The following is a 14,842-nucleotide window of genomic DNA, read 5'->3' on the forward strand; positions in this document are numbered from 1 at the left end:
GGCAGCTTTATATGGCCAAGAACGATGTAAATATCCAAAAGTCCTTAGCAGAAGAACGATTCTCCACCTCTGTTTTATAGAACTCTTCGAAGGGAGTTCATTGCTTTCCTAGATAACTGTGAAATCATAGGGGTAGGATTATAGACAGACTTGGTTTGTTGAATTATGCAGTAAAAGTTGAACTGAAATGATCATGACTTTCAGTTCTATCCATCCTTCATATAAGCTCTTTAGCAATATTAGAGAGGAAATGTGAACGTTGAGAAAGACTTCAGTGATTCAATGATAAACCCTAATTAGGCTCTCAGTGAGAGCGTCTTTGAAAGTATAAGTCATCCTGTCAAAATGTCATACACCTCATGTGGGTGATAAATTGTTGAGGTTAGATAGTAGTCCAGTGCGTGCTATGAATAACCTCGGCTGTCCTCCGAGGCTCACCAACAGGGGCTTTCCCAGCCTGTGGGCCCATCGAGCTGTGGACCCCACACATTTTACCCAGCTTCTGTTGCACTTAATGATTTTCCAGTTCCATAGTGTTAGTTCTGACCACTAATTCTATGCTCTTTCTTCAGGTTATATTGAATTTTAATTGGTGGTGGCATACCAATTATAATGACAATTTCAAATTGACTTAAAATAGTATATTGTTTTAAGTTTTATAGCTGTGTTTGGTTATATTATACATTATGTTAGATCCATCTGTCACAAATCTGGTTACATTCATGAAAATGTTCAGTAAGTTGTACTTTGGTTTCTTGCCAAATAGATATTTCTTTAGTTAATTTTGTACTAATAAAACAGCTTATCAAGGTCAGTGACTTTAACTTGGACAATATTTTTTTTTTAGAGCTCTCTAAAGTTATATCAGGCTTCTCACCAGGAATATGCTCGTGTGAAAGAAGAATGCTTAAAAAGCGATGCCCAGTAAGTCATTTTTAAATTACTATATAACTAGTTTCATTTTTGAAACAAGATAACCTATAACCAATAGTATTTCTTCTTTTCTCTGTCTTTAGTTCTGTTGACCATAATGAACTGTGTGACCTTAAACTAATCTTACACCTTTAATTTCCACCTAAGGACATGAGTCAGACCTATGTTAAAGAATGTAAAACACAGTTCTTGGGCCCTTCCTTTGTGCTACTATATAACAGATGTCATCTGTTACAGGATTTCATCTGTGGAATGGTTAACTTTGTTACCAGGAATGAAAGGGCTATGGAGAGCATCTTCTTGTTGTTTTGAGATTTGATATCATGTCCACATTATTTATGTGGCAGACCTCAAGCTGTACACACACAGTTTACTATGAGGTAATGGGACAGTAATGCAGTTCTTTCTTAGTGAGTTACCTGACTTCCCTGAGCTCAGAAGTCCATCTTGAACAGATGACCGAGCTTGTGGGGCTATCACAGATGTGTTTCTGGCAAAGCCTGGGGTAGGTCCATATAGTGCACATTTCATATGCTAAAGGAATGTTTTAAAGCCATTTTAGAAACTGTGCCCTCAAAGTGGCACAGTGTTGTACAGCATTCTGGCTTGGCTTATTCTACTCTCCAAAGACTTGAGGGCAATGCTAGGCAGTCACATGTGATGCTATTTGTGACTAAAATTTTGTTATACAAATCTTCCTAATTAGAATTAAGAATTATAGTACATGTTTTTGTTATGCTTTGTTTGCCATTTAACTTATAACATTTGATCACTAGGAAGAAGAAGCTAGAAGCTAAAGTGAAGAAGCTGGAAGGTAAGTAGCACTATTCCTACTGGGTAAATGAAAACCCTTGGCCATACAAATCCTTGGTGACAAAGGTTGTAGAGCTTGCCCAAAGGGTTGAGTTTGTGGATTTTGATGATACAGACCTGCACAACTGTGTCCAAGAATCTGTGAGGAAGCAGGTATGTACATTCCCCTGCTCTCTGTTGTCAGATCAGTACATGGAGATGGAGGAAGATAGTCTCAGAAAAGTTATTGTTCTCAGAAGAGTAACAGACAGTTCTTATGCTATTAAAAAAGCAGTAATTATCTGAGTACCAGGGGCTCGTGCCTGTGACTCTGCTTGGGAGGTTGAGATCAGGGTTCTAGGCCAGCCTGGGCATAACTGTGAGACTATCTTATCAAAAGATAGAGTGATACATTCCTGTTATCTCAGCTGTTGTGGGGAATGAAAAAACAAGGAGATATAGTTCAGGAGCACGCCTGGGCCGGAACTGAGACCGTGGTTCAAATAGAACTGGGGCAAGCTGGACACTAGTGTTTTGTGCCTGTTATCTTAACTACACAGGAGGCTGAGAGCTGAGGATCATGGTTCGGAGCTGGTCTCAGCAGGAAAATCCATGAGACTCTGCTATCCAGTTAACTAGCACAAAACTGGAGATGGAGCGGTGGCTCCTGTGGTAGAACTTCAGCTGTTAGCAGAAAGCTGAGTGAGAACCAGAGCCCTGAGTACCAGCACGCATGTGTGCACGCACACACAGATAATGAAATAATTAGTGTGAAAAAGGATCTGAGCAGTAGTGTTCTTGCCTGGTGAGTGTGAGTACCACAGAGGGGAAAAGCAGGAATTATTGAAAATGGTTTAACTTGGATTGAATCATATTGAGAACTTCATATTTTCTTAGTAAATGATACTTGAAAGAGTATTATTTTTAGTATAAAAAATGACTACTTTTAGTGTCAAAGACATCGTAGAGAACTTTTTATGATTGTTTTTTATTGGGAGTTGTCTGACATCCCATCTTCTCCCCTTTCACAACCTTTTGCTAGGGGCTTCTAGCCTCAACAAGTAGGCAGAGTGTAGAAGGACCCCAGAAATCTACCTCATCCTCAGTTCACAGACTCAAAGTTGTTTTGTTTGCTTTTTATTTGCCATTAGTCACGGTGTGGTTGCACCTGGACAGAACATCCAGTAGCAGGAGGTGGGGTTGGCATTCCCACTGTGCACGCGTCTTCCTTTAATTCCTGTGGACCTCAGCAGTTACCTCATCTGCCTCCCGTTAATTGTGCCCAGCTCCAGACATGGCGTCTGTAGTGTGGAGCATGGGCTTCAGGGTGGTTGGGGTAGGCTCTACAGAGGGGTCATTCCTGAAAGCATTCCCAGCCACTCATTTATCTAGAGTCAGCTATATGTTAGACTGCAACTCTAGAAATGTTCCAACATCATCCTTGCACAGACATGGACAGAAGACATAAAGAACAACATTCCAGTGCTCTAGGTCTTGCCTTCTGCTTGTATGTGCAGGTTTGTTTTTAAGGAAATACTGTTAGAGACCCGTAATGCCTGTGCACCTTGGAGAAGAGCTGTTCTATGAAGCAAAATGTAGCCTTTGTTTTTCACATAACATATTTTTTCCCAGAAGATGATATGGCCTAATAATTGTTGTCCAACAAATACTTGCACATTAGAGGAGTGAGTTACTGCAGCACTGGGGTCTCCTTTTCCCCAGCTTTGTATCTGAACAGACCCCTATGTGAAGTTGGCACAGATCAGATTCTTGGAAGTGTGCACACTCTGGCACTTGGGGACCACAATTGGAATACACAGTTTGCTAATGATCCAGACAATAAAAGTACTTAATGAGTCCATCTCTAATCAAAGCATGAGGCAGGGAATTCCAGGAATAGGTAGCAATAGCTACAGTAGCATTAAGAAGGTTGTCTCCTGATTACCAGTTAGTGTGATTGGTTCTAACTAACCAATCCTGGGACCCAATTGCTATTCTAACATCTGAGATTATTGCTGGTTATTGAATTCAGAAAACCCAGAGATCAAACACCATCTTCCCCTTAAATGTGGTTTCTCCTGAGTGGGAGGGATTGAAATTGCTTAGGTTGGTTTGGGGAAAAAAATATGGTCTCCCTCTATCATAATTAATACAAGTTTTATGTAAAACAAAAGGCTTTCCTACATTTAACTTTAGTGAAATGCTTGCAGTCCCTAGCAATACAGGGAAGGACAGGAAGGAAGAATGCACCCAGGTTGCCTAGGCATAAAGAGACCTTATCTCAGAAATAGCCAAGAGTTTCTAAAAGGGGCAGGAGGCTTGCCTCAAGTGGTAGAGTGCCTGTCTTGCAAGTTCAAGGCCCTGGGTTCAGGCCCCAGAACTGAGCCAGGGTGGGGGAGGGGGGAGGATGAGAGAAATTTGTAGAATAGATTTTGAGTAGTCCATTAACCCTGTAGTAAAGTTACCACGTTATTTTCCTGTTGCCTATTGCACTTTTTAAATACAGAGGCTGCTGTCAAGCAAACTCAAGACTTCAAGCAACTAAGAATTGAAAAGAAGATACTGGAGAAGGAATTTAAGAAGACCCAGGTATTACATAAACCAGCACCCACCAGTGAAATTCCTGTCCTCTGTCCTCCTGGAGTTGCTCTGTGTTGTGAATGCCAGAGCCAGGCGGCTGCTGCTGCGTTGCCGTAGTCCCGGCGACCTGCTAAGGTGCACCTGGCTTGTGTTTGGGCCCATGTCTGCACTCAGTTGTCCAGAATTAAACATTCAGCCTCTGTTTCCTCCTTCTCCCACAGGAAAGGCTTGATGAGTTTTCTAAACAGAAAAATGAAAAGGGTAAGTATTCCTTCAAAGCTCACTAAACATTTCTGTTTCATTCTGCAGTGTTTTTTAAACTATTTTTCCTCCACATGTTTTTAGGGTTGAGACATATTGGAACACAAATTTCAAGTGATTCATATGGAAGCATAGATAAGAGTGAGTATATTTGAACTTTTATTTGCTACGTTTAGTGGTTTTGGAGTCTGTGTGTTGCTCTTTCGCATGACTGTGAAAATGCCAGAGCTTGATAGATCTTTCATGTTAGATGAAGTTGTATATGTTTTTGTGTGCTAATTTCATGTGCGTTTTATATACACACACAAACATATAAATTCACTGTATTATTATTACAGTGAACTGAAGAGTTCACAAAAGAATGTAGTTTGTTTGGGAAAGGAAAAGTAGAGATAATTTTCAGACCTTTCAATAAGAATTGATTGTCTATGTAGGATACATTTTATTACACTAATTTAAATCAAATTTCCTCAATGCCTAATTTATAAGCAATGTTAAAAGTCAGGAAAACTAGAATCAAAGGCCTGCAGTGTATTTTAAAAGTTCTAGGGAGGTCTGAGAAAAATAAACTAGAAATCTTGGAGCCAGGGAAGTAAGTACTCTCCTGTGATTGAACGACAGTGACAGCGATGGTACGTGGAGATCCTTACGGATGACAGTGGGAAACTGGCCTTCATCTGGTGCTTGTTTGACCCTTGGCCTTTTGCTTTTTTTGCTTTCCACTTTAGAAATGGTAATTATGAACTTGAATTTCTTTTAGGGACACAAAATTGAAATGCTTCACTAGCAAATGATGATATTTTCACCTAGCTAAGACAGTGCTTTTTTTCTAGCATATACGATTAAAACTCTTAAGTGTTTTTTGGTCCAAGTATGTAGTATATCTTGAGAAGTTAGTTGCCCTTTTTTCTCCTCCTTGAATTTAGATAGATAGTTTTTCTTAATTGAGATTAAAATAAGCCTGTGTTTTTCTTGGATTAGGACTTTCGCTAGTTCACACTCCTCGAGGTGAGGCACTGGTATTGTTGGTGCCACTGACACTGATGGTCGTACCACAGCCATCTTTTTAGTGTCTGTAGGAAGGGAGGCTGACAATCTGCGGTCCCCAGAGGAAGAGGACCCCTTGTAGTACTTCACTTTCCAGATAGCAGTCCACGGTTAGCTTAACTTTTCTCACAAGAGCAGCAGAATTGCTTTAGGTCTCATTGTTTAAAGCAGGGTCCTCTACCTCCCCCAGGTAGCTATTCTTTATCCTTATATTCTGCCTTTCTTGTTTTCAATGAACGTGTTGTCTCAAGTGAAATGAATGATGATGGCATGAATATTGTCTTGTATATTTGATTTTTTTCAAGAAAATAAATACATGAAGTCAGCTCTAGACCTTGACACATTTAATTCTCAACTCTAAACTGTATCCTTAATGCTTTTTCCTGTTACTGCTTGACTTTGAAAGAAATGAGCAAATTTGGCACTGAAGAGTATTGAGTTGACTTTCCTTTCAAATCCCAAGAAAAATGACCCAAATAACAAATCGCTCTCCAGATGACAAGGTAGTGACCACCTATAATCCCAGCACTGGGAAGACTCAGGCAGGGAAATCATTATACAAGCTCAGCCTACCTATAGAGAAACTTTCAAATAAGTAAACAGCTTTCCTGGATAGTTCAAAGCGAGCCATCAGTAGAGGAAATTAATGAGGAAGATAGAAATCAGGTAGTAACAACTGCAAAAGAAGTGGCACCCCTCACCAAGCAAGGTCCCAGGTCAGATAGCTGGTGTATGCAGGGCAGCACACCAGCACTTCCAGGTCAGGGGCAGGTGTGGGCAGGGCAGCACAACAGCACTTCCAGGTCAGGGGCAGGTGTGGGCAGGGCAGCACACCAGCACTTCCAGGTCAGGGGCAGGTGTGGGCAGGGTAGCACACCAGCACTTCCAGGTCAGGGGCAGGTGTGGGCAGGGCAGCACACCAGCACTTCCAGGTCAGGGGCAGGTGTGGGCAGGGTAGCACACCAGCACTTCCAGGTCAGGGGCAGGTGTGGGCAGGGTAGCACACCAGCACTTCCAGGTCAGGGGCAAATGTGGGCAGGGTAGCACACCAGCACTTCCAGGTCAGGGGCAAATGTGGGCAGGGTAGCACACCAGCACTTCCAGTTTGGGGCAGGTATGTAGGGCAGGACAGTAGCACTTCCGGGTCAGGGGGCAGATGTGTTCAGGGCAGCACAGCAACACTTCCTGGTCAGGGCAGATGTGGGCAGGGCAGCACAGCAGCACTTCCGGGTCAGGGGGCAGTGTGGGCAGGGCAGCACAGCAGCACTTCCTGGTCGGGGCAGGTGTGGGCAGGGCAGCACAGCAGCACTTCCTGGTCGGGGCAGGTGTGGGCAGGGCAGCACAGCAGCACTTCCGGGTCAGGGGGCAGTGTGGGCAGGGCAGCACAGCAGCACTTCCTGGTCGGGGCAGGTGTGGGCAGGGCAGCACAGCAGCACTTCCTGGTCGGGGCAGGTGTGGGTGGGCAGCACACTAGCACTTCCTGGTCGGGGCAGGTGTGGGCAGGGCAGCACAGCAGCAGTTCCCAGATGACTGGTTAAAAGGTGAGAGTATGTCACAGAAGTTTTTTTTTTTCTTCTGTACTTACCTGTGACATGACCTAAAGCCAAGTGAAGCAGCAGGACTGGGGAAGAGTAGGTCAGGATATTCCAGCAGTGGTAAAGTGAGAACAAGAAGGCACATAACACTCTTAGTGATTTTCAAGCCCAGACACATATTTACATGGAAAGGTATATGGAAAATGTGAGGGCAACTTGGTTTTGGTATCTGTCATCCCATTGATTACAACATTAATTTGGTGGGTATCGTTCTCTCTCCTCATCCCAATCTGTGTCCCTCCCAAATTTGTGCTCTGGGTTTAGAGGATGATGTCCTCTGATCGCAGAGGAGCATTCGTTGGTGAAGAGAGTACAGGTCATCTCAAAGAGAATGTTGAGGTTGAAAGTTACAATTCATGAAGGAAGCACATTAAACCATGCCAAACAAAACCTCTTGATCATCCGAGGGTGAAAATGGACCATTTATCTCTTCACAAAGAATGGCGGTGTTTTTAGAAATGGGGAAGAAATAAGAGCTAGAACTGGATCCACAGTTGCCTGGGACGTGTTTAGGAATGAAATCTTTAAGATGTTTTCAAATGCTTATAATTTTTGCCTAATGTACAACAAAAATCTCAAATATGATGAGGTAATAATAAAACCCTCCTCTCTACTTCCCTAAGTGAGGGAGGTAGGAAAGCAAAGCTGTGAGACTGCGCAGCATCTTCCCAGTCCTCTGGCAGCAATGCTGAGCCGTGGTGCCAGCCTGGCGGCCCCAGAGCACTCCCAGAGATGCCCACGCCAGCCATCCTACGAACGCCACCTTCAGATGACACAGGCTGTTAGTCTAGAACATACTCACATAGACTCGGAATAATTGTTGGATTTTGAACAGAAAATAACTCAGAAGAAGATTTTATAAGAATAAAGTTCTGATGCTGTAATAGATCATGTGATTTACGGGGGCTTGTTCTGAAGCCTTTCTTCAGTATTCGTTTACTGGTTTAGAACTTAAGAAGAAAACTTGGAATGTGTTCATTCTGTTTCCTTAGGCTCCCAACACTGCAGCAAAACCAAATGAGGGCCACTCTGGTACAGCTGCAGAAGTTCTAAGTCATGTTACAGAAAATGAGAGTAATGTGCAGCTACCTTTTTCAGACCCCTCTGTTACAACACCTAAGCATGAACTATTTAAAATATAAAGTGATTAAATTGCATTTAAAATACAAATTGTGATTACTCTCAGGAACATGAGAGAACTGATTCAAAGAGTATTGTTTGTCTCAGTTCAACACCTGTTTCTAACTAAGAAATAATGATGTGATGAGATGAAAGAGTGTAACCTTGAGAATGATGAGGGCTTGCTCTCAGAAACAAGGCAGGGACAGTTTAGTTACTGCCATCCTTTATGCAGAAATGCATGCTTAGGCACTGCAAATACCAAGTCAGAGGCCAAGTCCCCATTATTCACTCCACCCAAAAGACTCCGCTGGAAACAGCATCAGATGTGCCACAGCACATGTGTTTCCTGTGTGCATGCCTGTGTACCGCATGCCGTTTCAGACATGACCATTCTCCAGTGGTTATTGGAACATTAAGTTTCTAGGAGAAGGCCCAGACAGCTTGCAGTGCCCCTAGGAGGAAAGCCAAAATGTGCTGAAGATGCAAAAGGAAGACCTGAACACAGTATTACATTTCCTCACAGTATTACATGCCCCTCTTGCCTGAATATAGCTGTGATGAGATAGTCTCACTGGAAATCCCAATAGAAGGGCAAACAGTGAAGATTTATCAGGAGAATAGAGGTTCAGAATAATGAGGAAAAAACTCAGCTGGGCCTCCTGCTTTCATACCATAGTTATACATCTTTCATCACTAAACAAATGTGTTAGTGATATGGAAGTTGATAGTGCAGTGGAGAGGAAAGGCCCTGAAGTAATCATAAGTGCCTTAAATGTTGATAGTGGAAGCTTTAAAAGAAGTTAAAAGTTGTATGATAGTGGTTGACTGAGGTTTTACCTTCACAACCAAGTACTGAACCCATTCAGGTTTTTTTTTTTTGTTTGTTTGCTGTGTCGGGGATGGATAGCTTGGTGTGGGGGCGTCAGACTAGATGTAACGAGTGGGTGGTCTTTTAGAAGGCATAAGGCTGGTTATTAGTCTCCATGAGAATGGAAAAGTAACTTTTTTTCTTTTTTTTTAAGGTTCCCTGTTTGCTGCTTTGGGTATACGTAATAAGCAGGGATCCTGGTCAGGTCATTTAAGCAAAAGGGATTACAGTGTTTGGAAGCTTTGGGTAGGTTAAATCACAATGTAGATAAGCTGCTCAATCATGGAATTTTGGAACTCAAAATCTTGGAACCTCACACACAGAAATGCCAGGTGGACTGCGCAACAGCAGAGGCTGCTTAGACTCATTCAGTAACCGTGTCCCCGTGTTTCCCATCCCCTTTCTGTGGACTTCACTTTTGGAGCGACTTAGTTTGCCATTTTAAGTAAGACTATCTTAAAACCTGTAATTGATTCCTGGGAATAATTATTTTGGTGTAAGAGATTAGTCTTTTCGTCTCTGAACTGGCTGAAAACTTTTGCTGCTTTCAACAAATGTTCAAATTTAGAAACTTAAGTTGAAGGAACTTGAAACCTTGACATGGTCTGAAATTACCTAATACTTAATTTATTTTTAGTTGAATTTTAATTAGTTTGGTTGCTTTTCTATGCGTACTTTACCATAAGCTGTTGTTATGTATATTTTTATGAATATTTTCTGGTTTTGAAGGTATGTTTGGAATTTGTGTACTAACTAAATTTAAAAGCTTTAAAATCTTAAACTTACAAGCTTAGAATTTCATTAGAACAATCGTGTTGTACTTCTCTTGACCTTTCAGCTTGAATCGTGGTTCTTCCTATTTTAGGAAAATAGATACCTTTGAAGATGGATACAGATTTGAAAGGTTTTATGTATGAAAGCATGTGCTTCTGTTTGTTTTCGCACGTGTGTATGTGTGTGTCTATACTTATGCACCTGCTCCTACATACACATATTCTGGCCCATGCTCCCCAGAATCCATGGGTCGCTACGACAGTCCCAGACCCCCCTTCCCAACCCGTTTACTTACGGCATGGCAGGGATCTGTAGCCTTTCCATCCATGGGACACTTCTCTGCCATTCTTGTGGCATATCTGCAGCCCCAGACTCTTACATTGCTGTACCACGGACTTGTCTCTGTCCCTGTCTGTCTCAGAGCTCTCTGCAGGAAATGCATGGGCTAAGAATTTATTTGTGCAATGCAGAATCTTCAACAAGTAGATTGGATCAAGTCTTATGCCTACCCACCTCCTCTAAGATATAAGAAAACCAATATTTAGTGATTTTTTTAAACAAAAGCATTGTAGATGTTTCTATCAATTATAAGCCACTTGTGCACAATGACTGAGCCTGGTGAGTCCCTATTAATGCTGTTTCACAGGAATGTATTTGGACCCAGATGAGTTCAGCCAGTTGGCATGATGTTAATACGTTGCTCTTTCACAGGAAAAGTAAAACTGCTCCTGAAGGAACTCTGGCTGTGCGTGAACACAGCACACAGGCTCCCCAGTGACGTCGGCAGGCACACTCCAGGTGAGCTGGGCAAGTTCACAAGCCAGGTGCAAAGGTTCAGTCCTGGAGTCCCAGCCATGGGGGACATTGAGAAGGTAGTGGTGCCAGCACAGCCAGGGGGAGAAAAATCGCAAGACGGGTATTTCAAGAGAAAAGGCTAGGTACCGGAGGCAGGGATTGAGGGATCACAGTCTGGGGCTAGTCCTGGCTCAAAAGACTGTGAGACTCTGTCTCAACCAGTGGCCAACACCTATTATCCCACCTCCATGAGGAAGCACAAATAGGATCGCAGTCCAGCAAACAGTTGTTCACCTAAAAATTAATCCATAAAGTAAGACTAACAACAGAAGTGATCAAGTGGTAGAATGCCTGCCTAGCAAACTTGAGGCCCTGAGTGTAAACTCCAGTACTTAATTTAAAAAAAAAAAAAGGGAGGTAATGGAAGCAAAATACAGTTGAACATGGGAACGCATAATTGGAATGGTAGCCATGGCAGAAAGTGTTCATGTTAATGGGAGGATTGTGGTCTACACAGCCTGGACAGAAAGTGAGACCTTGTTTCAAAACTAACCAGTAAAAGGGTTGAAACATGGCTCAAGAAGTAGACCACTGACCTAGTAGGAGCAAGCCCTGTGAGTTCAACCCCAGTACTACCCTTACCCCCTGTGCTTTTGGGTTTTTTTTTTTTTTGGTCGGTCGTGGGGCTTGAACTCTGGGCCTGGGCGCTGTCCCTCAGCTTGAGCCACAGCGCCACTTCCAGTTTTCTAGTGGTTTTATTGGAGATAAGAATCTCACAGACTTTCCTGCCCGGGCTGGCTTTGAACCGTGATCCTCAGATCTCAGCCTCCTGAGTAGCTAGAATTACAGAAGTGAGCCACCAGTGCCGGGCTGCTTTTGGTTTTTTAATATTCCATGAATCTTAACAATGAAAGACTGAAATAAATGAATGAGTGCTCTTGTTTATACACAGTTTCTTCCCTTGATTATGATTGACTACCAGAAGATACATTTAACTTTTAATTTTTAATAGCTTTCATCAAAGAACATTCGGAAAATTTGGGCAACGACCAGGTGTGTCTGGCAAGTGTATGTACAAGATGGAAGGGTGCGCTGTGTTTTTAAATCATTTCATGAGATTGATCCACTAGAAAGCTTATTTCTGACCATTTATGAGTTCCTCTCAACTCTTTATTTGCAGAAAGATGTCCTGGAGACATTCTGCCATGTTCTCAATCTACTCAGGATTTCAGATTTGGAAATAAGTAATAGCCCTTCCTAAAAAAGGGAAGAAAGTAGCTGACTTGTGGAAGATTAAAGTGATTGTAATCAGGTTTTTATTATTTTATTTCTTAAGTTCTGATTAATACAGCTAAGTGATACAAATGTGCATCTGACTCTCCTCCTAGGTTTCTGTAGACAGTTTTGTCCAGAATGGTAATGGGCAAGTTGTCGATTCTTTTTACTGGATTCAGAACTTGCTGCTGTACAGAGGCTCCCTCCTTCTGGCTCTTTTGAATCAATTTCTCTCAATTCGCTTTCTGAATAATAATCTTGACAGCAGACAGGTGAAAGCTGCAAGTCCTAAGTTAGTCTCTGCAGTTTAAAACATATCTAGTTAGGCCGGGGCTGCCTAGGGATTCTTTTCAGCCTTCTGTACTAATAAGTAATCATATTTGATACACTTTACACTTTTAATATGTTAGTGAAGTGAGTTTCTTCTTTTAATAATCTGATGTTTTCATTTAAAAACACCCTTTTAAGGATATGTCTATTCTGTTATCTTTCCCAAGGTAGAAGGAAAAACATGGCAAGTTTAGAGTCTTCTTATATCTTAAAATATATTATTTTTTCCTCCATGCACTGGTGGATCACTTGTAATCATAACTACTCAGAAGGCTGAAAACCAGAGAATCACAGCTTGTGGCTGGCATAGTAGAGAAGTTTCTAGAATCTTTCTACAGAATAATCAGAAAAGCAAGGACTGGGAATGTAGCAGAACAGCAAATCAGTAAGAACAAGGCCCTGAATTCAGCCCCAGTGCTTCTAAAAATACACACACATGCGTGCGCACGCACACATACACACATGCATATGTTTTTCTAAATGTTGTGATCATATCAGAAGAGTTACAGATCAGTGTAGAGAATCCCTTTACCATCTCAACTCGGATTTTCCATTACCAGAGATCAAAGCTGGAGTATTTGGTATAATCTTGTGAACTGAACTCTAGAGCTCTTGTGATTTGCACAGGTTTTCCCACTCAAGTCCTCTCCCCTTCGGGAGTCCAGTCCTAGCCTGGAATCATCTTGCTTTCATTTCCTGCTCAGTGGCTGACAGTTTGCTTTTGTCACTGTTCATGTCTCTGACCTCATAGTGTGTACTTTATAGAAAACTGATGGTTTGGCGTGCCGGACCTCAGTGGGAGTGTCTCCCTGTGTTCAGGGCACTGAGCTGCAGCAGTGTGGATCTGCATTATTAGACTGCCACCACCAAATCAAGAATTCCTAAGTGGATCTTACTGCCACAATTGCTGCTCGAGTATTTGTCCAGTAGTGATTTTTATACGTGTCATTTTTTTCTTCATTTATCTACTAGAATTCTTACATAAGGAAATGTTGTTGGTCCTCCAATCATTATTTGTTCTTTTATCTATTTGTGTATATCAATGTTGTTGCTCAGATAATTATTCTGTACCTTACAGTTCAGTTCTCTCCATGTTTGGTTGGTGATGGTGGTCATCTTAAGGGTAGATCCTATGCCCCTTGGTACACTCCATTCTGTGTGGCGTGCTCATGTTTGGCACTGCAAGATGTTTTCTGTCTTAAATTGAATCTTCTTTTAATATTCCATGAATATTAGCCTTATAACCCCATGTTTCCAGAGAGCTCTGATATTCTATAAAATACTCTTAAAACACTTTACAATGTAAGCAGAGGTTCATGAAGATTGGCTGGGACCCACAAATCTTTGCAGATAATCATTACCAAAGTCAGATTCCTAAAAAGCTTCTCTAGTAACATTTGTGTTGCCTTATCATGTGATGGGCTCAGTGTTGTGCAGAAACGATCACAGACAGGCGAGATACTGGGTGATTGAGAGAGAAGGTAGTATCTCAGCTTGTGTGCACAGAATGGATTCCCTGCCACATTTTCCTGTTGAACGGAAAATTCCATGTAGAGCCTGAATGAGTTGGCAAGGCCCTTACCCGCTGGGTGGTGAGGAATTTGGTCTCGTCAGCCCATCTGCCCTTGTCATCAGTCAACTTCTGTGACGCTATGGGATAATGTTTAGAAACGGATCAATTGCCTTTTCAAAAAACATTTCAGCTGATTAGGACCAAATATTGCAAGCACTTTGAATTGTTAGTATGCTTCTTTAAAAAAAAAGTTTTCTTGATATGATGAATATTTGATATCTATGTATCTCTGTTCTCCTGCCCCAGAAAAACTTGGCCAGGACGACAGTAGCTTCACAACATCTAGGGAGGATGACACACCGTCTCCATCACAAGGGAGTCCTTCCAGGGCCTCGGGTGTGCAAACGTGCCAGGCAGAACTGTCCATGGAGGTGGAAGAGAGCTTCGCTCCCTGTGAAAGTGTGGCAAAGCAGAGGCCCTTTGGAGCTGGGCTTGGTCCTGGCCGTGCTCCTAACGAGGTGTTAATGCGGAGTCCTGATGAAGAGGACAGGGCTGGCGCTTCTGCCCATGCTCCATTGTTTGATGAAGATCTTCAAGCTGCAATTGACTTCTTTAGATTTCCTCTTCCTCTTGTGTCTCCAGTGCCCTCTCCTCCTCTGACGTCCTCCACAAGCCACCTGCGCCCCTTGCCTTCCTTGCTGGCACCTGTGAGTCAGTCCTCTGAATTTAAGTTCATTACGGGTCTGTCTTCCGTCTGTGGTCCTCCGAGGGAATATAGTGGACCAAGGCAGTTATTCATCTCAGCCAATCTTACTAGACCACAGTGTAAGAAGTTAAAAAAACATCTAGTGCGCACTGGTCAGCACGTATAGTATGTCTTTTGTTTTGTGTTTGCATTTTTATTTGTTCTTAACCACAACTATCTTACAGGTTTTTTGTAAGAACACTGTGTCCTTG

General features: G+C 42.3%; 1 protein-coding gene across 1 annotated transcript in view; it reads left to right on the forward strand.

Annotated features, from left to right (window-relative positions):
* The window catches only part of Ice1 (interactor of little elongation complex ELL subunit 1), a 48,240-nt gene that overhangs the window by 15,581 nt on the left and 17,817 nt on the right, over positions 1 to 14,842 (forward strand). Inside the window, exons 6-12 of the mRNA XM_013013880.1 lie at positions 848 to 924; positions 1,710 to 1,747; positions 4,232 to 4,314; positions 4,527 to 4,566; positions 4,651 to 4,707; positions 10,684 to 10,770; positions 14,192 to 14,592. Coding sequence (XP_012869334.1) covers positions 848 to 924; positions 1,710 to 1,747; positions 4,232 to 4,314; positions 4,527 to 4,566; positions 4,651 to 4,707; positions 10,684 to 10,770; positions 14,192 to 14,592 — 783 coding nt within the window. The remainder of the gene's footprint in view (positions 1 to 847; positions 925 to 1,709; positions 1,748 to 4,231; positions 4,315 to 4,526; positions 4,567 to 4,650; positions 4,708 to 10,683; positions 10,771 to 14,191; positions 14,593 to 14,842) is intronic.

Source organism: Dipodomys ordii, unplaced genomic scaffold (assembly GCF_000151885.1).
Source record: "Dipodomys ordii isolate 6190 unplaced genomic scaffold, Dord_2.0 Scaffold21, whole genome shotgun sequence".
In the NCBI taxonomy this organism is placed as follows: domain Eukaryota; kingdom Metazoa; phylum Chordata; class Mammalia; order Rodentia; family Heteromyidae; genus Dipodomys; species Dipodomys ordii.